Source organism: Cydia pomonella, chromosome 17, assembly GCF_033807575.1.
Source record: "Cydia pomonella isolate Wapato2018A chromosome 17, ilCydPomo1, whole genome shotgun sequence".
In the NCBI taxonomy this organism is placed as follows: Eukaryota; Metazoa; Arthropoda; class Insecta; order Lepidoptera; family Tortricidae; genus Cydia; species Cydia pomonella.
In genome coordinates, this window is record NC_084719.1 from 5,006,360 (window position 1) to 5,030,487 (window position 24,128).

A 24,128-nucleotide genomic window follows, 5' to 3' on the forward strand; every position below is an offset into this window, starting at 1 on the left:
TCCTAATCTCGAGAAATTTCCTGGAAGTGACTTGCGGTTGTATTGAGTTACCATAATGAGGGCTACCGTTTTTGTGCTTACCAGATGGCGCCACTGTAGATGATTGTCCAGAAAAACAGCTCTCAAAATTATGCTATGCTTATTTAATAAGTAATAATACGTTCTAATATACACCCGATATATACGTTCTAATATATACAATATTTTGGACCCGGGTACGTCCTTAAACTACGTCCACAAGAGAGGTATGGGCATTGTGAATCTCATCACGCTTTAGGTCTTCGCACACTATACCAATTCCACACCAACTCAACTCACTTTTGGTTCACCTTAGTGGACGACGAGTGGACGACGCGTAGACCACCGACAGTTACCTAAATTTTAAACATTGTACTATAGGATATACAAGATAAGGCTTTAATTTCAATATTTAATTTTGAGTCGAGTGGCTGTTGAGATGTAATAATGTGCTAAGATCTTTTGTGTGGTAGGGTACAGCCAGTGGATATCATTCTAGACCTAGAGCAGAGCCCAACTGGGGAAGTACCTCCACCTTACAGAAAACCGCAGCCAAATAACACTAGACCCTACTCATAGTGTTGTGTTCCTGTCGGTGAGTAAGGTTACCAGAGCTCGACGAGGGGGGTGGGGGTTTAGGGTCGGCAACGCGCATGTAACTCCTCTAGAGTTGCAGGCGTACAGTCAGCGTCAAATACTTTGTAGCAGTCAAAGTGGCCAAATAGTTCGGTACACCATACTAAATATATTATATGGTGTACCGAACTATTTGGCTAGTTTGGTTGCTACAAAGTATTTGACGCTGACTGTACATAGGCTACGGAGACTGCTTACCATCAGGCGGACCGTATGCTTGTTTGCCACCGACGTAGTATAAAAAAAAATACACAAAAGTATTTCACCGTCTGTGTCACCGTCAAAACCTGTTTAATGTTGTATAGATTATTATAGTTGGCACTTATTTATAAACACTAACATTTATTGAACTGTGTTTACCATGAATAATCAAAAATAAAAAAAGGATTTACCACAATAAGGAGTGAAAATTCGCGAATTTTTATCGCGATAAAAAAGCTTGTAACCCCCAAAAATACTATGCATTTGACATTTTGTAAGACCTCCGTCTATAGTAGCGCCCCTAGCGGTGAAAGTAAACGCGTTAGCCGTCATTCATTGATATATATCTACACTTTTTTTTTTCAATGTTAATTACTTATTATATATCAGGGGTGGCCAACAGGTTGATCGCGATCGACCGGTCGATCCCGACTGTTAGTCCAGTCGATCGTGGCAAGGCAAAAAATATAAATACGTAGACCAGTTTCATTTAAGGTTTCAAGAAGTATGTAATTGGTAGATCGCACAGGGTTTCGTTAGTAAACAGGAGATCTTGGGTCTAACCAAGTTGGCCATCCCTGTTATATATTGATGTTATCTACCTACAAGAGGACTTATATTTGAAGTTCCTAGTTACAAATATAAATATTGTGTTCCTAGTTACAATATTGGTTTATGGTTGTTTTGTATGTGTCATATAAATTCATTTCTATATAGCTTGATAAAAACTAAACTTATATCCTACCTTCCTTGGGCCTATAACTGTCCCCATACCAGGTTTCGCGGTTCAGCGGTTTAACTACCTGGAGGCCTACCGCGAAAATCGAGTTTGTCAATTGCGGGCATTTTTCTCAGTCACTCTAATTACGTCTTAGTGAGAGTAAAAGAGAAAGATCCCCGCAATTTGCGAATTTCGATTTTCCCGGTAGGCCCCCAGAGGCCAAAAACATGTGACATGTTGTGACAAACCTGTACCCGAAAACTGGTTTGATATTTTTATAATCGCTTTAAATAAGTCGTTTTTGCAGTGCTATAAATCATTTTAGTCGTGTTATTTTCGGTTTCGTCTCATACATTTTTTTTTATTATACTTAATTCGAATTGCTGAGTTGATAATTGTCGAATATGTAACGTCACTCCAGGGGGAGGGGGTTGCCAAATGTAACCTGGTGTGACAAGGAGGTGGGAAAGGGGGTTAAAAAACCATGAAATTCGTGTGACGTCGTTTATGGATGACCCCTAAGCGTAAAGAGGTAACAGACAAACAGAGTTACTTTCGAATTTATAATATTAAGTAGGGATCAGAATTTCAAGAATACAACACAGATTCAGATTCAGATTATTTGTTATTTGCGATAAGTACATGTACATGCAAATACAGTTATACGGGTATATACAATTATTTACAATATATTACATCAATCTTGTGGTATATGAATGTCAAATGTTATTGTAATAAAAAGTGAACCTTACAGCAGTGACTCATCGGTTAATTTTTCAATATTTTTCCCAAAAGTACTGTTTACTAACTTCATTGATCGATGATATACTTTATCCAGTCGCAAAATTACCAACGATGATAGTTACAAATTATGTAAGTATACAATTCTCAACCATAACCTGTGGCAATAAGGTGCATGTACTGCATATAATGTATATGATATGGCCTGGACTGTATAAGTGTACCTATAGTACGGTCAAATTAACTCAAATTTCACTAAAGTCAGGAACTAATTCTAAGGACTAATAAAATCACTACGGATTGTTTTGTATGGGCTAAAAATCGAACTTTATACAATCGTTACTAAATTCACCCCCCCGGAAAGGGGTGAAATCGGCTGAAAATAATGTAATGGTTATAACTAAGAAGAGAAAAAAGGTGTACTCGCTGTAATTTGGCGTACGTTTTACAACACTTATATCTAAATTCGCACGTGTTATTTATGTTAATTTAAGCTACGGAACAGGTAAAAAAAAAACAACATTAAAAAAAATCTATTTTGGCCATTGCGGGTCTGGGGAAAGTAATGTACTCGGTGCAAATTGAGTAAATAATTAGAAAAAATATCTAAATCCAATGTCAAATTCGCACCATGGTGCGACACCCGGAAAGTAGTTTTTCATGTTTTACTGTCGTTGTACTTCGGGGGAAATTTTAATACTATTGGAAATTGATGCAATCATATTCATTTGATTTTGTTTACATTCGCACCCCATAAAAAATTGGCATTTTTATACGGAACATGCAGTTTTGTAATCAAGTACCAAAAACGTAGAGCAATAAATACACAGAAGCGACAAGCGCGTGATTAGTGGCAAGAGAAGGAACGCGCGTAGATACACCGACGAAGCACGGCTCTTGAGGCACGAGTAGTGGCATGTACTGCAAAAATAGTAGGGTTTCTGAGTATGCAGACAGACAGTCAACAAATTAAATATAGGTACGCTCAATGTTTGTTAAATTCGAAAAATCGCGTTTTTCCATATACTTACGAAAACGTTAGGCTACTTAGTTCACTCAATGATTGTTTAAAACAATAGTTCCGTTTTAATGCCAGAAGAAAGATTTGTGCTCGTTGCCCGTCAAAAGTGTCAAACAAACTGTCTCGGAACAATCGCTGCGCGTAGGGTTTGAGATCCGGATATCCAAAATATCTGGATATCGGGTCATAAGATCCGGATATTACGGATCCGTTAAATATGGTTATTGACCTATAACCGGAACAATTTTCTAATGAAATTTATGAATAATTGCATACCATTTTATCATTTAAATATAGTATTTTCATATATTTAATCAATTCAAATACTAACAGCACATCAATTTTGATAGGTACATACAGGTGTAACGCAGTAACTTTATACAATGAATGCGAATGTTGCTTAATGCAAACATTAGATCATTGGATATCCTGATGACTTGGGGCTATAGGCCCAAAACAAAAGCAACCTGAAGGCCAAGGCTAGGATAGTAGAGTAGGAAGGAGAGAAAATTGGTCTGATAATCAACCACTAGAATATCTCCAAATGAATAGGGCTAAGATGGTCGGCTCTTTATCATTTGTCATGAAGGGCATAGTGACAAGTGATAAAAATAGAACCATGCTGCCACCGCAGATCGAAAAGAAAAGACCTACCTAAAGTAATCGGGAAGAGGAGATAGATGTTCGAATCCAAAATGCCCTATGATGCTCAGCAGCGCTTCGCCGAGTTCTAGTGTCCAAGCTGATCAGTAGACTGTCCATGATACAAGTCTATAAGACAATAATTAGATTTTGATGAATGACATCGGTAAGTATTACACTTGGACTCTGAATCAGAAAAAAAAGAACAAGTTCTTAGTGAAGAAGACGAAATTCTGGCGGAATATTCTGGGACCTATCAGAGATGAAGATAGAGAAGATGAAAGCGTAGGAAAAATAGGGAGCTAGAGTAGCTAGTTGCGGCACCCAATATAATTAGCGAGATTATAGCCGCACGACTTCGCAGGCTTGGTCACTTGGAGTGGACGGGAGAGAATCGGGCTGTGAAAAGATATACCGCAGGAGCGATGTAGCCCTAAAACGCCCTCGGAGTATCCAACTAGCGTGGAGTGGTGCAGAATAGAGCAGAGTGACGTAGTTCTTGTATCAAAGGCCAAGATTCTTTTTGGGTCACTGATCCAGTGAAGTAAGTAAGTATTGCTTTCATAGTTAGTATTTCATGACGAATGAACACGAGGTGAGGCATTGGATGTATTTCCAACTATGCACCAGCTAATCCAGATATAAACCCTCCTTATTAAGTACGGTTTTAGAGATAACATTATGTTAGCTATTATAGTAATCAAGTAATCATTTAAAATTAGTTGGGGTGATATCATTGTATTAAAACATAGTTAAAAACGTTATTTCTGTGTTATCTAAATCAGTTTATTCGGATATTTATTTTGGTGGATATTCGAATAATTAGAATATCACAATATTCTAATTGCAAACCCTACATATAACTTCCCAGTAGGGACACAAATAGGTAATGTAAATACTGCGAGGAGGATCTTGTTTAGGAAAAACCAGAGCGATCGAGTATATTCCTTCAACAGGATGCTCTCCTACAGCATATAAAAAGGGCTTAACAGACCCACATTGGGACCAATTTACCTGAATAGCGACCCACAAATGCTAGATTTTTGACACTAGGCTTGGCGAAAGAAAAATGATGGACCAGCGTACACCTCTGCAAGGAGCTATTGTCTTGCAAGTGCAAAGAACGCTGTACAGGGTGTGGGGGAGTAAAACACGGATTTAAATACACTATGCTTTGCGCATGCGAAGGTGCATGCTCTGGGACAAAATAATACGTAAAAAAAAAAAATGTTTAATTAGTGTGTAACTTTAATTAGCTAGATCCGGAGTAAATTACAATAAAACGATCTCAGTATTCTTAACTTTGATAATAATACTTTTATCGAAAATATTACTTTACTATAAATATCGTTCAGCAAGTTACCTTTACTTAAACATCATTTGCCTTGCAAATTGTATTGAAACAGCCATCCGACTCTTGGTGGTGTCATCCGGTATGGAACAAAAATAGTGTAATTTGCTTGTTTATAAACCGATTTTCAAAATTTTAATGGAATTTTATAGCTTATTAATGTAGCATTCATATCTTGATACAATGTCTTCCTGTAAAGTTACTAGTAAAGTTGATGAAAACAAAAAACGGTTTTTTTTTCGGGAAAATTTAAATAAAACTTAAAAGGACCATGGGCAACTTTGTATGGAGCCTGGACCCAACGCCAACAGAAATGAGAGTAAGGTCATTAGATAGGTGTTTCTATGCACCTAGGCAATAGAGTCCAAGTAAGTAAATTAATTACTGCAGGGTAGATGTTCGCGCACCGCCGGGCGAGCACACTGAATGATTTGCCGCGCTGGCCCGGCGGTGGACTATATTGCCTAGGTAATAAGGGTGACGACATTTTGACTAAAATACCAATATCTCAGTTCTGCAATGGAATTCCGCTTGGTGCCTATAGAACGAAATGAAGTACATAGAAATACCTATGTAATGACCTTACTCTCAACTCTGTTGGTATTGGGGCCATTTTGACGCATAGTCCTTTCTCGCAAACTATGGTATTTACAAGGTCAAATGTATAAACGATATTGTAGCGCATTTAATTTTGCTTATATGACACCCCACACAAGCTTACATGTGATATACTTGCTGTGGTATACGCAATATTCTGAACACGGCACCGGCCATTTTGATGACGTCATAACTGGTGACTTAACCACGTTAGAAACTGTCTCCCAATGTTTTTTAGTCAGAATAACATGCTTAACAACATACTAAAATATGATGCTGGTTTCATAGGCACCTTTTGGGCCCTATATGACCATAAGGGAAGCGACTTCATACCTACTCGTATAACATTTTTTTATACAATCAAACACATTTGAATTAGTAGTCGATAAAGCAGTCAAACACCGATAGATTATTAATATGTTGTAACATGACATTACTATTTTTGATCTCACATAGACAATTTACGCACAAACTTGCATTTCATTTTTGGTCGCACTTTTGAAGTTTGACAGTCGTTCTTGATATCCTATTTCTATGTATCCGGATCCGAAAAATTGTCGGATATTGCAAACCCTAGCTGCGCGCTGCGCTATCTCCCCGCCCCGCGCGCCCCGCGCCACGTGCTGCCAACCACCTTCGCTTGCAGTTCGTTGCGATTAATTCTATTTACTTTTTGACAAACTTCCGGTAAAAAAAATCTATTTTTTATTTAGTGCAAATGTAGTGTCTTTAGATAAGTACCGTTTTTAAAATTTTCACGTCTCTCTTAATTTCCCCCGAAGCACAATGTACAAAATAATTAAAAATACATGTTCCATAATTTGCCCAGGCGTGCAAAGTTAACTGAATGTTTATAATGCTTTAAAAAGCTTAACTTGAGATTGCACCAACCGACTGACTTATCCTCGAGCCGCAATCGAAAAAAAAAATTTTTTTAGGGTATCATACATTGCACATCTTTTTAATTAAGATATACTATGCACCAAGGTGTTCTCTATACACTACTTAGCTTGAACCTAATAGCTTTTAATTTACTCCAAAATTACGGCACTTTATAGTTTATACCTAAAATTTAACGGTCTTCCGTACATAATAGAAACGGTGCAACTCGGGGGAAACAATCTAGTTGCGCCATCTAACAAATCCAAAAAAAGCACGACTACACGACTTACTTCCATACTTTTTCTTAACTTAACTATACTACTACATATGCAATGGTAGCCCCAGACAGGGCGCCCGTCTGGCGCTTCGTGTGACTCATACTCTCAATGGCTTCTATTTGCCAAAATATGTGGAATGCCGGTCAGAGTTCATAAAGTCATCGTGGTATGGTATAATTAGTAATTTACAACTAATTACCTAGGTTACAGATACAGGCTCGAGTTTCAAAGGATAATTGTTGTTTTGTTGCTGTTGTTAAATATGATCAGGTACAAGTTACCATGTTACAACAATGATTTTTATGATCAAATTTATTTTATACAATCTGGCAAACCAAATTTATCAGTAAATAAGAACAAAAAATCTGATCCCTTTCCTTTGGGTGCTTTTACTAGCGTAAGACAAAGACAGTATGATTATGATATGATTATCACTATCTATATTTGAATGGGGTTGGCAACTGTCAAAGGTTTGCATAGATGGCGCCATCATAGCTTGCCCCTGTCTCTAGTTTAGTTCTATGAGATTTGGCTTAAAGTACTGGAATCCAGGTCACAAAATTCCAAAAAAAAAAATTTGACACAATTCTAGGGATTGACAGGGCAAGCTATGATGGCGCCATCTGCTTAATACTTCGACCGGCCAACCCCAGCCAAACTATAGGTCCTGAAAAAAATACGTAGGACAAAAAAATAATATTTTTCAAAATTCGCGCTTTCAAGTGCGAACTGATGAGTGATGAATGGTTGAAATATAGAGTTACCATTACATTACGCAAACGGGGTAATAATTTTTACTTTAGAAGATTTTATACCCAACCTGGCAACACAGCACTTAACGTCATAACGTCATTGTTGTCAATCTATGCAAGCTACATTTCTATTTCTGTTTCAATTAAAATCAACTGATTCCTCACAAACAATGGCTGGAAAGCCGCCAGAAGAAGGCTATATATCCGTCGTAGACGAGGAACCAGAGATTTTCGAACTCCTAAAATGGGACGCGCCACAAACGCAAAAGCATCATCAGAACCCTCATCCTGACCATCGGGGTTTAGAGAAAGGAGTTTATACTCAGTTAAAGGATAAATCTGAGCAGATGAATCAGCAGAAGGCTCCAGAAGAGCTTATGGTTCAGGAGAAGAGGTCAAAGCCCGCGGAAACTGATCCGTTTGATCTGCCTGACCCCACGTTTATAGAGAGGTATAGATTGTCAAAGGACTTGGCTCGCGGGTTGATTGAGGAGTTAAAGCCAGTGATGCCCGAGTCTACTAAGTCTATTGAGTTCTCCGTTGAGAGCAAGGTTTGTTGAGTATCTTTACTTTTAGCTCCACTGACAAGTTTCGAGACTATAGTTTGTTTGTTTTGATTGAACTCACAATTACAATGAAATAGACTCATAGTAAATGTTATAGCAAATGTTCAAAACGTAAACTGTATGTTTATTAACCTGTTGTTTATTAAGCTGTCAAAAAAATCCACCCCTAAGCTCCATCTGTTGTACTGGATGATGACTAGTAGAGTATAGTACATATTTTGGTTTAAATAAAGCTACTCGACGAATTCGACTGCATGTATCAAGGCCGGAGATTTATTTATACGTAACAAATATGGGGCACATAATACTGGATGGGCCATACACAATCATTAACATTATTTTTTTTTTTTTTTTTTTATTGTTACAGTAGCAGCTCTTGGAGCTGATGCGTGTATATTGCAGCACTTGTGTTTATTTTGCAGTTTTTAAAGTTCGAAAATGTGTATCTAGTCTATTTATGAAAGAGTATCACCAACTGCACTAACAACAGTTTCTGGTAGAGAGTTCCACACATTTACAACACAATTTGGCAAGAAGTGTTTCCTAGGGTTGCTAGCACACGGAGATTTGATTAGTTACATTCTTTTGCTATCATAAGTACTGATTTTTAAAAAGCGTTTTCAATAAAAAGACATGTCTAAATTGTTTAGCTTTGTCCTAATACTAAAAAAAAACGAACTATTCAACTGTTCAATGTTTTGTATGTACATTTGTGGCCTAGAAAAATAAATATACAAATTTGTATTTCAGGTAATGGCAGCGCTAGCATTCTTCGCCACGGGCAAATACCAGAAGTCAATCCACGGAAAGACGGACCCGAACATAACCCAGTACTTTGTATTATCAGCCGTCACACAAGTTACGGAGGCCTTGAACAATCCTGCTCTAGTGAAGAAATACATACACTTCCCGCATCTGAGAGTGGAAAGAGACAATCTAAAAGCTAGGTTAGTATTTGCTTTGATTTCTATTTATATTTCTTTCAGAGCTCAACGAGGGGGGTGGGGTTAGGGTCGGCAACGCGCATGTAACTCCTCTGGAGTTGTAGGTGTACATAGGCTACGGAGACTGCTTACCATCAGGCAGGCCATATGCTTGTTTGCCACCGACGTAGTATAAAAAAAAAAAATAGATGCGTTTTTTACTTAAATCACACACTTTACACTGTAATTGCACACTATTGTCCTAGTTTTTCTCGTCGCCACTAATATAACTCACAGTTTTGGGGTCCAAGCACATGTACTCGTCCAGGTTCGCATTGACAGACTGCTTTTCCATAGCTATCTCACTTTGTACACTAATGTCAAACCCTACCCTCAATGTCTATATATAACAATTAGGAAGGGGATATCCTTTCATTTTAGTGGTAGCTCTGAAAGGGAAACCCCTTTCTAGAGCTAAGTAAAATCAATGTGTAAGCCATTCAAAACGTTTGGGTAATTCGATGTACTAAGCCATTTAAAGGCTTTTTTCTGGGAAGGGGTGGACAGGTCCCTGGTTCAAGCTATTTGGTTGTCAACACTAAAGCTATATCTCTAATGTAAAGCCTAAATAACTCAACAATTAAAGTCCGTGACTGTACCATAACGTTGCATTGTCACCCAACTTACGAATTTGTGATATTTCAGTTCAATTGAATACTGGAAAGTGGCAAATTTAGCTATCAAGATTTGACCCGAAACTACATAATATATGCAACCATTGCAAGTTAATAAGTTTGTAAAAAACCGGACAAGTACAAGTCGGTCTCGCCCACCAACGCCCAAGGGATCCATAATTTTTTGTATTTTTGGTTCGTTTCATTTCTGTCATACATGTAGATGGACTAATAGCTATCGCAAGTGAATGCGTTCAGTTTTACGAGGCCGTGCCGTACAGTCCGCAAATGGTTTAGCCGGATACAGCCTGGTGACAGTCAGAGAGACAGACAGTGGAGCCTTAGTAATATGGTCCCGATTGTACGGAACCCTAAATATGTTAACAGTGTCCCTCTTTTTCAAGGTTCTACATGAAATATGGAGTCCCGAATGTCGTCGGTTGCATAGAGTGCACCCACGTGCCTATAGCGCGGCCCGATGTCGACCAAAAGAGCCATTTCAACAAGTCATACCACTCCAAGAAGGCACAGATTGTAAGTATGCACAAAGCGGAATGACAATAAAAACCGTAATAATTATGTATTTGTAAAACACTAGTAAACAAACTATATTATATAGTATATTATCTACACACATATCATAAACCCTCTATGATGCCTTCTAAATTCGTAAATGGCCAACATTACGAGAAACTGTTTTGTTACAACAAATTTCTTATCTGTGATGATGTTGTAATTGCTTCATAACTACATCAAAATCGATTTGGTTATGACTTCAAATTTGGAACATCTCTTGAAAAAAAAAACAATTCCATTTGACCTCTATTCTAATATCAGTCGAGATGCCTTTTTGTTCGAAATGAAATGTCAATTGCATACGATTTTGACATATCTCGCATGTTAGTTTGTATCGAATGATACGGAAATAGGCCCCCGACTCTACGTTTGTCTCTGAATTAAAAAAAAAAAAACAACGAATGCGTGACATCCGCGAGTTCCGCCAAGAGAGCAACGATGCCCTGTAATTTGGGTTAGTGAATATATCATAGAAAGTTTATGTGTGTAGATAAAATAGTGTATGTAACTGTACATAATTAAGCATTAAAACACTCGTGTGATCCTATTAAGAAACTCACTTCGATCGTTTCTTTCTCACTCATGTATTTTAATGCCTTTTATTATGTAGCAGTATGTCACATAAACTACTATTATACAATCGTGACGTGATATTGCTGGCCCAATATTACAGGTTCTATGTTACATTTTCAAGATAGTTGAAATTCGACTTAATGTCACTATGACAATGTTCTTTTTTTTATACTACGTCGGTGGCAAACAAGCATACGGCCTGCCTGATGGTAAGCAGTCTCCGTAACCTATGTACACCTGCAACTGCAGAGGAGTTACATGCGCGTTGCCGACCCTAACCCCACCCCCCTCGTTGAGCTCTTTCGTTCGTTGAGTTCAAATTTCAGTTCGATAAAAGTGTAACATAGAACCCTGTAATATAATAGAGAGCTTTTCAGTCGAGTACCGTGTACGTGTACTTGCTGAGTTGCCTAAGTAAGGTACGAGATTGAAAAGCTTGATTATATCACTATTCTATACAATACTTTTTCTACAAGTCATCTAAAATAAAACTTTTTTTACTATGAAACCTATCTTGGGACCCGGGTACGTCCTTAAACTACGTCCATAAGAGAGGTATGGGCATTGTGAATGTCATCTCACTTTGTGTGGTAGGGCACAGCCAGTGGATGTCATTCCAGATCTAGAGCAGAGCCCAACTGGGGAAGTACCTCCACCTTACAGAAAACAGCAGCCAAATAACACTAGACCCTACTCATAGTGTTGTGTTCCTGCCGGTGAGTAAGGTTGCCAGAGCTCAACGAGGGGGGGCGGGTTTAGGGTCGGCAACGCGCATGTAACTCCTCTGGAGTTGCAGGCGTACACAGGCTACGGAGACTGCTTACCATCAGGCGGGCCGTATGCTTGTTTGCCACCGACGTAGTATAAAAAAAAACTAATGAATGAAAATAGTAAGTATCTCAGTAGATAAAAATGTAGTGCAAAAGACATAAACGCGCGACTCCCGCCCTCGCGCCGCGCCTGTTTAGTCCTTTCTATGGGAGCGCGGCGGCACGTGACATATCGAAACGAATCTTATAGTTGGGAGTCCATACATGAAAAGTACACAATCATAGTTTGGTATACGAAATCTTAATTCAACCATAACAGTCGACGAGTAGAAATTAACAATTAATGGATATTTGTTCCTGAGTCATGGGTGTTTTCTATAAATAATAATAAATAAATAATAAATATTATAGGACATTATTACACAAATTGACTAAGTCCCACAGTAAGCTCAATAAGGCTTGTGTTGAGGGTACTTAGACAACGATATATATAATATATAAATATTTATAAATACTTAAATACATAGAAAACACCCATGACTCAGGAACAAATATCCATGCTCATCACACGAATAAATGCCCTTACCAGGATTTGAACCCGGGACCATCAGCTTCGTAGGCAGGGTCACTACCCACTAGGCCAAACCAGGCGTCGAAATTCTATGTATTTAAGTATTTATAAATATTTATATATTATATATATTGTTGTCTAAGTACCCTCAACACAAGCCTTATTGAGCTTACCGTGGGACTTAGTCAATTTGTGTAATAATGTGCTATAATATAATATATATTGTATAGAATATGTGGTACAACTGCACATAAAATAAATATAATAAGGTCAAGACGAGAGAGTTCCAGAAAAGGGGCAAAATAGGGAATATCGAAAGGACCATGGGCAATTTTGTATAGAGCGTGGTTCAAAAACCAACAGTTGCGAGTTAGGTCATCAGATAGGTATTTCTATGTACCTACTTAATTTCGTTCTATTGGCACCAAGCGGAATTCCATGTAGAATTGAAATATTGGTATTTTAGTTAAAATGTTATCACCCTTATTACCAAGGTAATTGAGTCCAAGTAAGTAAATGAATTGCTGTAGGGGCAGGTTCGCGCACCGCCCGGGCGAGCGTGGCGAATGATTTGACCGATCGAAGGGACTAGTATTTATGTGCGCATTTCTTGATTAAAACTCGATTATTTCAGTTCTGCAATGGAATTCAACTTGGTGTGCATATAATGAAATGTAGTAGATAAAAAAGGATGAAATGTGGAGCAACTACACCAATAAAACCTTAAGTGCTCTGCGTGTCCAGTATAACAACGCCTTCAGGGGTTTGGTGGGGCTACCCTGGCGCGACAGCGCGTCGGGAATGTCCACTGAGTCGAACTCGGACGGCTTCCACGAAGTGCTGCTGAAAAGGGTGGCGTCCCTGTGGGACCGCGTGCGGGAGTACCAACACACTCCTGAAGGTGGTTGCGGATAAGGTGGATAGCCCTCTTATCACTCATTGGATGTCCTGCATGTACGACCAAATGATCACTATACTTTTCACTAACATAGGTACACTAACATTTATATCATATGGTTACTAACATAATGTTGTAAACGAACATATGGATACTTGGTGTCTGAAATAAATATATTCATTTTCATTTTTCATTTCATTTCCTAAAATAATAGGTAATTAGATAACTCTCAACTCTTTTGGTTTTTAGACCATTTTGACGCATAGTCCTTTCGTTATCTTTCTCTATTACTCTTAGAGTGGATAGAAAGGTATATAAGGAAAGGGTGTAGCAGGATAGCCTAGGAAAAATTGCCCCCAGCGATTTTGGGCCGAAACTGTAATCAAACGATGCCTTTTGGGGAGGTTATACTCTGCACAAAGTTTCATCCCTCTGTTACCCCCTGGGGGTGAAAAAAAACCCGATTAACCCCAAAACTGTTTTAATTATTTTTTCCTAAACTATGAAAGTGACGAATTTCAAATTTCGTACAAATATTAATAAGACTAAAAGCTATGTGCTAAAAAAAATATTAACCCCCTAACCATTGAAATTCTTGTAAAAAAAACAAAAATAAAAAAAGAATCAACCTGTATATCAAGTTTGGCTCATGGTACCACACCATTTTTTTTTTTCAAAAATGAACCAGTTTATATTCTACATGATACAAAAGTTTCATGGACCTACTCCAGAAGGAACATTGCGAAATTAATATGTATTGGCTCTTTGGTGCGTACTATTCATTGAACTCCCACTAAGAGCCTTGCATTATTAATAAACAATGGCTTGCGATCGGACCGCTGCTCGTGCCCGATTTGAAAAAGGTGGGGATAAAGAAGTATGAATCAAACTCATTTGTACATGGATCTCAAGTTTGGCTCATGGTACACACACCATTTTTTTTTTTTCAAAAATGTACCAATTTATATTCTATATTATATAAAAGTTTCATGGACCTACTCCAGAAGGAACATTGCGAAATTAAAATAAACGTACTATTTCGTAGCTACTAATCATTATACTCGTATCATGCTTAATACGCAACGTCTCGGACCCGAAAACAAAATAATTTAAAAAAACCGGCCAAGAGCATGTCGGGCCACGCTCAGTGTAGGGTTCCGTAGTTACTCTTCCGTCACAATAAGCTAAACTGGAGCTTAAAGTATAGTAAATTGTTAACCAAGGGATGAAACGGTACCTTTCACGTGAGTTAAACAAATAGGCAAATTTGCATAATCAGTACCTAATTAAAGTATGTCTTTTTACTATGAAGGGGAAACTTTTTGCGATAACTCAAAAACAGCTAAACTGATCATGTCCGCTATAGTTTTCATTTAATGTCTTTCTTAAGCTCTACTTCCACGATTTTTTTAATTTTTTTTGGACCTATGGTTCAAAAGTTAGAGGGGGGGGGACACATTTTTTTTTTCTTTCGGAGCGATTATCTCCGAATATATTCACTTAATCAAAAAAAATTGTTGAAGACCCCTATTAGTTTTGAAATACCTTTCCAACGATACCCCACACTGTAGGATTGAAGCAAAAAACAAAAATTCACCCCCACTTTACGTGTAGGGGAGGTACCCTCAAAAAAATTATTTTTTTAGATTTTATTGTACGACTTTGTCGGCTTTATTGGTTTATATATCCATGCCAAATTTCAGCATTCTAGCACTAACGATCACGGAGCAAAGCCTCGGACAGACAGACAGACAGACAGGCAGGCGGACATGGCGAAACTATAAGGGTTCCTAGTTGACTACGGAACCCTAAAAATGTTTTTATAAATACAAATGAGTTTGATTCATACTTCTTTATCCCCACCTTTTTCAAATCGGGCACGAGCAGCGCCAGCGGTCCGATCGCAAGCCATTGTTTATTAATAATGCAAGGCTCTTAGTGGGAGTTCAATGAATAGTACGCACCAAAGAGCCAATACATATTAATTTCGCAATGTTCCTTCTGGAGTAGGTCCATGAAACTTTTGTATCATGTAGAATATAAACTGGTTCATTTTTGAAAAAAAAAATGGTGTGGTACCATGAGCCAAACTTGATATACAGGTTGATTCTTTTTTTATTTTTGTTTTTTTTACAAGAATTTCAATGGTTAGGGGGTTAATATTTTTTTAGCACATAGCTTTTAGTCTTATTAATATTTGTACGAAATTTGAAATTCGTCACTTTCATAGTTTAGGAAAAAATAATTAAAACAGTTTTGGGGTTAATCGGGTGTTTTTCACCCCCAGGGGGTAACAGAGGGATGAAACTTTGTGCAGAGTATAACCTCCCCAAAAGGCATCGTTTGATTACAGTTTCGGCCCAAAATCGCTGGGGGCAATTTTTCCTAGGCTATCCTGCTACACCCTTTCGGTTACGCGGTAGGCCCACTTCGCATTCGCGCTGCCCCGCTTGAGCGCCTCAATTAAAATTCTTACTCATATTTGTTTCAGATTTGCGACAGCGACCTCAACATCATCAGCGTGGATGCTATCCCCGGTGGGATGCACTCACATAACACTATACTCAATCAGCACGCGGTCAAAAACGACCTCGAGAGCCTCAACAACTCTGGAGAGCAATGCTGGCTTATTGGTAAGCTTTCGTTTCTGTGTTATGGTTTGGTTAGGTTAGGTGTACGTCTGTCCGTCCGTCCGGGGCTTTGCTCCGTGATTGTTAGTGCTAGAAAGCTACCCGGGTAGAGAGGTATGGGCATTGTGAATTTCATCTCGCTTTGTGTGGTAGGGCACAGCCAGTGGATGTCATTCCAGATCTAGAGCAGAGCCCAACTGGGGAAGTACCTCCACCATACAGAAAACCGCAGCCAAATAACACTAGACCCTACTCATAGTGTTGTGTTCCTGCCGGTGAGTAAGGTTGCCAGAGCTCAACGAGGGGGGGGGGGGGGGGGGGGTTAGGGTCGGCAACGCGCATGTAACTCCTCTGGAGGCTACGGAGACTACTTACCATCAGGCGGGCCGTATGCTTGTTTGCCACCGACGTAGTATATAAAAAAAAGCTGCAATTTGGCATTAAGATGCATTCAACTAACTCATCTATGGATTATTGTGGTCCGATATAAACATTTTTTTCTTATTTGCAATGGATACATAAATCATATATGGCGATAGAACGGTAAAATTAAAAATACTTTTTTCCATACAAAATGTTTGAAAAAAAAATCGCAATGGTTTGGGATATCGTTGGATAGGTCTTTTAAAAGGAATAAGGGTCTCGAACAACCATTTTTTGATAAAGTGAATATTTTCGGATATAATCGCTCCGAAACAAAAATATATGCCCCCCCCCCCCCCTCTTACTTTTGATTCGATATGGTTTCTGAAAGAGAGTTTTTGTATTACTTGATGTACATATATATAATTTAAATCAAATTTTTATAAAGAAAAGTAGCTACAGTATGTAATTGTATGATTTCTATAGTAATGTAAATTGTATATTTTCTTATTTAATGCATGTTAATTATAAGATGTAATGTTTTGAAAAGATGTGTCCCGCCGAGTTTCTTGCCGGTCCATATTGGGATACCCTCCTCCAATTGAGGGGGGATTTCAATCTTCTCGGATCAGAGGTGTAGAGTTAGAGCCGGTGTAGCTTTATTTGACGTTCATAAGCGCATTGTAATATGCCTACTTGAATAATAAAATATCCAAAAAAAAATTAAATACCTATTATGAAACCATACAGTTAAATTATTTCTTAAGGAAACTTAAAATGTGTTTACAAATCCCTAAAAATGAAGTGCGTGGTGGGAAAAATACAGGCAACTATAACGCACTAGAAAATAGGGAACTTACACGACATGTTCCGTGTTGGATATGACAGTTGACAACAATTTGACAGTTGTTGTCAACTGTCATATCCAATGTTGTGCGCAGGGATCGGAACCGGTTTTTTGCAAAAACATCGAGATAACCATATATTTCGGTTTATTTTATACTCTAAATGTAGGACTCAGTTGTGCTTTCAGATAACGACTTCGTATTATTAGATTGCCTAATTAGAAATGAAGTAATTAACAAAGAACGAAAAAATACCGTTTTCGTTCCCATACAAAAAATACCGGTTTCCGATCCCTGGTTGTGCGAGTATCCCTGGGGGCCTAACGCGAAAACCGAAATTCGCAATTTGCGGGGATCTTTCTCTTTTACTCTCACTAACACGTAATTAGAGTGACAGAGAAAAATGCCCGCAATTGACGAATTTCGATTTTCCCGGTAGCCGCCCAGGGTACCGAGGGACCGTGCGCGTTAGAGGGTCTGCCATCTTGAGGCCTGAATCAGAAACATAAACATGTACATTGACTTTACACTTCACGCCAAAGCAAGTGCTGTCATCTACCGTTCTCGTACGTTTTCTTGCGTATAGTAGGTTCTGCCATCTAGTGGGCTACATTGAAAGCATAAACTTCACATTTACACCTCGCGCCAAATATCTGTCATCTCCTTAGCTGTCTATAGTTTATACACGCTCCCTATAGGGACCGTGCGCGTTGGAGGGTCTGCCATCTTGTGGCCTGAATCGTAACCATAAACATGTACATTTACAAGTCACGTATTTTCTTGTGCATAGTAAGTGCTGCCATCTTGTGGGCTACATCGGAACAATAAACATCACAGTTACGCCTCGCGCCAAAAATCTGACGGCTCCTGTGCTGCCTCCTACAGTTCATGCACGCTCCCTATAGTCGCCAGTCATGCACATAGTGAATAATGATAAAAAAACCGTACAAGTGCGAGTCGGACTCGCCCACCGACGGTTCCTTACTTTTTAGTATTTGTTGTTATAGCGGCAACAGAAATCATCTGTGAAAATTTCAACTGTCTAACTATCCTGCGATTGTTGACAGACGGACTGACAGATTGACCGACGGGCAACGGAGTCTTAGTAATAATGTATACCCTTTGGGTACGGAAACCTAATAACACGTCCTAAAATTATAACCTCTTTCCAGGCGGCCCACACTACTCGCAAAAGCCCTACATAATGACCCCCATACCGAAGATCACGAAGAAGTCCCCCGTGTCGCCCGAGAAGTACTACTCGACCATACACACTCAGGCACACAGCGCTATTATAGAGGCCATTAAACAGCTGAAAAGCCGGTGGAAGTGTCTGCAAGCTACTTGTAACAAGCAATACGATCCTAATACTGGTAAGAAAAGTCATAACCAGAATTATAACTCAGTATTTAATTAAAAGTAAACAATTTGTACATTTTCGGGTAGTTATAACATTTATTGGTTAACCAACCAAATACAAAACCGCTTGTGACTGAACGACCTGACTTTTAACCTACATTATTTGATCGTGTAATGTTTTCATCTACCCTCAACTGGCTTAAGGAGCCATTTGAGGGTAGATTTTGCTTACTTTTATTTAAATACCCAAAGATATAGAGTATAGAGTCAGCTCCATAAATTGCATACACAGATGTCAATCACAATAAAAAAAAACCAAGATGATCTACTTTGGCCAGCGTGGGATTCGAACCCACTTCTTTGAATTGCCGTTTCAACGCGTTACCAATTGCGCCAGCTGACCATCCGTCATTCACCGCGAATCTAACCATTGCTATTGTGACAACGTCACTAGCGACATCTGCACTTTAAGGTTTATAATCTTAGTTGCAATCACTGAATTCAACTAAAAATTTTCAATATTACACTTAATTTCTGCTTTAAGCTCAGTCTTTGTATATTTTTTATCTCTTACGACGTCTAGTAAAACATAATCTTTTTCCACAGTGTCCAACATGATAGTGGCATGTTGCATGCTCCACAATCTCTGCAACCGTCGAGGGCTCCCCGTCGCACCTCTGACACAAACCGAAGAGCGACTAGAGGCAATGAAGCAAAAAGTGGCCAATAGTCCCGTCTCGAGGAAGCAGGTTGAAGACCCGAAGGGAGTGCAAGCGAGACAGTTGCTGGTGGATCATCTTTGGAATGAACGGAAGGTTAGTTAGTATACACATAATGTTAGAGTGAGACATATAGGCACTGCTCATACAAACTACAACTGGAAGCCATAAAACAGAAGCTGGCCAATAGGTTGAAGACCCGAAGGGAGTGCAAGCGAGACAGTTGCTGGTGGATCATCTTTGGAATGAACGGAAGGTTAGTTAGTATACACATAATGTTAGAGTGAGACATATAGGCACTGCTCACACAAACTACAACTGGAAGCCATAAAACAGAAGCTGGCCAATAGTTTTTTTTTCCTAACTATACATATACACATTGAAATATTAATATTTCATCTAAATATTAGCTAGCGGTAAAAATGTCTACTCAAATGTGACTCTAACCGTATAGAAAAAAAAGATTTGGCGGGAAACATGATAATTTTTTGCTGTCATTCTGTTTTATCGGATTTAATTTTGTTGTTTGTAATCTCGTTTTGTTATAAATAATTAAATATGAGTTCGGACGAAACTACCGACGAAGAAATTATTATTGATTGCACCCCACTTGAGTTAAGAGCTGAAGCAGAATTGGCTATACAGAACTTGCTGCCGGCTAAATCAAAGGCGAAATATATGGTTACTTATTCCCACTAGTTACCACCAAGTTGTTACCAGTGGTAACTACTGGGATTTTTTTTTCCCACCTTTTACCACTGGTAACTAATGGAAAAAACATCCCACTAGTTACCACCAAACCAAGTTGGTGGTAACTAGTGGGATTTTTTTCCCAGTAGTTACCACTGGTAAAAGGTTTCCCAGTAGTACCGAGTTGTTGGTAACTAGTAGGATTTTTTTCCCAGTAGTTACCACTGGTAACAACTTGGTGGTAACTAGTGGGAATAACCCGACCTTACCGGCCTCGGTTCGCTCGGCCGTCTATATGTCTTCGGCCGGCAACCCTTTTCGTCCCGGCCTTTGTAGTAATGTAGGCCTACTATTCCTTGTCACCAGGTAACCCCGGACTGCGGCAAAAAACGAAAGAAACCCGTGGAGGAGCGCCCCCCTCCGCCCCCGCCCCCGCACATGCTCCCCCCGCAGCCCCCCGCGCACGCGCAGCACGCGCCGCTCATGCACGATCAGCAGCTGCAGCACGACGACGCCAACAAGCGCCCCCGGATCCTCATGAACACCCCCTCCTACGGGCTCGGGCTCACGTCGGGCTGGGGGCACTTCCCCCCACACTAACTTAGGAACTTTTGCCTACCTTGACGATTTTAGCTGATAGTCACTTTTTAGGGCTCCGTAGTCAACTAGGAACCCTTATAGTTTCGCCATGTCCGTCTGTCTGTCCGGCGGTTGCTCCGTTCTTTAGTGCTAGAAAGCTGCAATTTGGCATGAATACATAAATCATGCATGGCGACAGAACGATAACATAAAAACTATTTTTTTTACAATATGTTTTTTGTTTCGCTTTTATCCAATGATGTGGGGTATCGTTTGAAAGGTCTTTCAAAACAAATAGGGATCACCAACAACCATTTTTTGATAAAGCAAATATATTCAGAAATAATTGCTAAGAAAGGTAAAAATGTATCACCCCTCTCTAAGTTTTGAACCATAAGTTCAAAAAATATGAAAAAAATCTAAAACAAAAGCTTAATGGAAACTTTCAAAGAAAACTATAGCGAACATGACCGGTCCAGCCGTTTTTGGGTTATTGCAAAAAGCCTTCTCTTCCTAGTAACAAGACGTACAAACTTACAAAAGCGCTGCAAAGGTACTGCCCGCTTAATACAAAATAAATATTATTCTTCTCTAATTTGTCTCGAAAACTAACAAACTTCGGCATCACCAAATGCTATATAGGTATTTAATAATAAAACTTCCGTGAGACAAAGACATTAAATGTATTAAAACGGGTCACTCACGTATTTTAAGTCAAAAATGCTCGACATGTTTCACTCCGTACCGGGGAGTGTCATCAGGAGCTTGCATTGACGGACCCGCCCAGACTCGCCACCCGTCTGCGCAAGCAACGCAAGCTCCTGACGACACTTTGTTATTCCCACTAGTTACCACTAAGTTGTCACCAGTGGTAACTAATGGGATATTTTTTCCCACTTGTTACCACTGGTAACTACTGGGAAACTCTGAAAACATTTTGATGGTAGCTACTGGGAAAAAAATCCCAGTACTTATCACTGGTAACAACTTGGTGGTAACTAGTTAACTAATGGGAATATTTTTCCCACTTTTTACCACTGGTAATTACTGGGAAACTCTAACAACATCCTGATGGTAACTACTGGGAAAAAACCTAGTATTTATCACTGGCAACAACTTGGAGGTAACTAGTTAACTAATGGGATTTTTTTCCCACTTTTTACCACTGGTGACTACTGGGAAACTCTAATAATAGAGTAGTTATCACTGGTAACAACTTGGTGGTAACTAGTGGGAATAACCCGGCACTTTCGGTACGGAGTGAAACATGTCGAGCGTTATCGACTTAAAATACGTGAGTGACCCGTTTTAATATATTTAATATGCTATATAGGTATGTTTATTTATATTGTAATTTAATTTACTTAAGTCTTCTCGAATTATTTGTACTTTAAGATAATTTAGTCTTATATGGCAGCTATAGTATACTCCATATAAACCAAGACATAGGAAAGCAAAATCACGTTCAGCCAATCACATAGCTGTACAGATACAAAATGTGTAGCATCGGATTTTTTTTTTATAGCCATTGTATGGAATATCATAGATGATAAGATCGTATAGATGTGCTGTACGCGTGCGCCCGTGAGGGACAGAACATACGAAATGCGACAAAATTAAAAACACCTTTTAATATTCCTGACAACATATCAAATACAACGTAATTTGATCGGGTTATTTGTTGCCCACCATAATAACCGGTGGGCGTCTTCACGTAAGACTTTTTAGAAGTATGCAGGAAAGAGAAGTGAGACTTTGACAAGGACAAACAATATAGCCCTTTCTCTGCTACTCCTACTGCAAGATACATAAGACTATATTGTGTGACAGGGACAACATAATAAAACACTCAATACTATCACGCTGTCCCTGTCACACGGTGTTATATAATATTTTATAGCAGCCAATGTTCATCACCATTAATCTTTCCTTCTCTGGCGATAAATCGTAGTTCAGTGGCAGATGACGTTCACGAGGCTTCATGATACATATTTTTACGAGTTGTCGCCGAAAACTTCGTCATAAAAATCGGAGGGCCTACCGCGAACCACGTTCGACGTGTTGCCTCCCTTTCACACTTAGTACGAATTTATAAGAGGCAACACGTCGAGCGTGGTTCGGCGGTAGGTCCTCTGTTGCTGGCCTGAGGTTGAATGTAAGGGCTCCTCTACGCGATGGCCCCTCGTACGCCAGTCTAAGGGACGCAGCTATGTAGTGGAATAAGATAGCAATATCACTTGCTCCCTCTAACGCATAAATGCGTCCCTTGGACTGGCCTACGCTGGGCCATCGTGTAGAGGAGCCATTAGAGATCAAATATTGATCTAATCTAAATATTGATCTATATGGCTACAACACTGCCTTAGAAATCGATGTTTAAATAAGTACAGTAACTATAGCTATAGTGTTACTGATTTGTATTTATAGATCGTGTCATTCACGAAGACGTGTGCCGTGACGTGACAAATCTGCGCGTCATCGTGGATGACACGAACATGTACAGTCAAGGTATTAAATATCGACACGGACAAAGTGCCAAAAATTATGTACACACTACTTTAATGTATAGGCAATAAGATCGTGTATACATATTTTTGTTAATATGTCCGTGTCGATATTTAATATCGTGACTGTACATGTTATCCTGTTGTCTACCAAACTGTCAAAAAAGCACCCGAGGTTTGTTACCACGGATTTTTTTGCACGCGAACAAATTCGCAGTCGAAGAGCAGCTTTATTTTTATTTAAATAAAACTGCTTTTCGTCTGCGGCTAAAATGACTGGTAATCCGTACGTAACAAATACGGGACATAAAATACTGGACGGAGATCTCCGGTCGCGGTAGATAGAGGATACGTTTTTTCTCAATATGTTCACAAATGTATTATATTAGGCTTTTTTTTTGGGTGGTAATATTCGAATTTGGTAAACAATGTGTGGTAAAAAAGGTGAATTTGGTTAAATCGCATTTTTGTACAGTCACGTCTGAAAATATCGATACGAAAAATATGCCAAAAATATATGGGCAATAAAGTTGTGTTATACATATTTTTGGCACTTTTCGTATCGATATTTTCAGACGTGACCGTACAAAGTTCTTTGTCGACCTTCTGTTGTCAGATATTAATCCGTACACGGCGGGAAGTTGATTTTCGATAGAAAAAAATTGCAGAAATTTGCACCTTATGTTATTCTATCTTAAGTTCAAATTTCTTCAATTTTGTATCTCGAGTCAACTTCTTCCCGACGAGTATCGATTTAGCCTAGTACAGATGCTATCAAATATATCGCATCGGCAAATGTGCTCAATAATATCTATACATGTAATTTAACGTCTTAACAATAGAGGCTTTGTTGAGATATTTGTGAACACCTTGGCCGCTCGGATATATTACGGGATGTTTCGTCCATTACTGTGGTTCATACGGTGGTTTTCTAACGTTCCGAGATTCATGAAATTATTTTAAAACACCGTAATTGGTTGATTTAATTAAGAACAAAAGTTAGGAGACAAAATCGTGTAATTTCTAGGGTATACATAAAAGAAAAAAT

The 24,128-nt window shown here is 38.9% G+C and overlaps 1 protein-coding gene and 1 long non-coding RNA gene across 2 annotated transcripts in view; one reads left to right on the top strand and one right to left on the bottom strand.

The window, feature by feature from the left end:
- Positions 1-24,128, bottom strand: part of LOC133527033 (uncharacterized) — a 351,591-nt gene that overhangs the window by 114,149 nt on the left and 213,314 nt on the right. The window lies entirely within an intron of this gene.
- Positions 7,831-21,099, top strand: LOC133526845 (putative nuclease HARBI1). The gene is made up of 7 exons (XM_061863654.1): positions 7,831-8,391; positions 9,157-9,353; positions 10,408-10,537; positions 15,883-16,024; positions 18,402-18,602; positions 19,195-19,403; positions 20,364-21,099. Exons 1-7 carry the CDS (start codon positions 7,954-7,956, stop codon positions 20,595-20,597), a joined length of 1,551 nt encoding a protein of 516 aa, XP_061719638.1. The 5' UTR covers positions 7,831-7,953; the 3' UTR covers positions 20,598-21,099.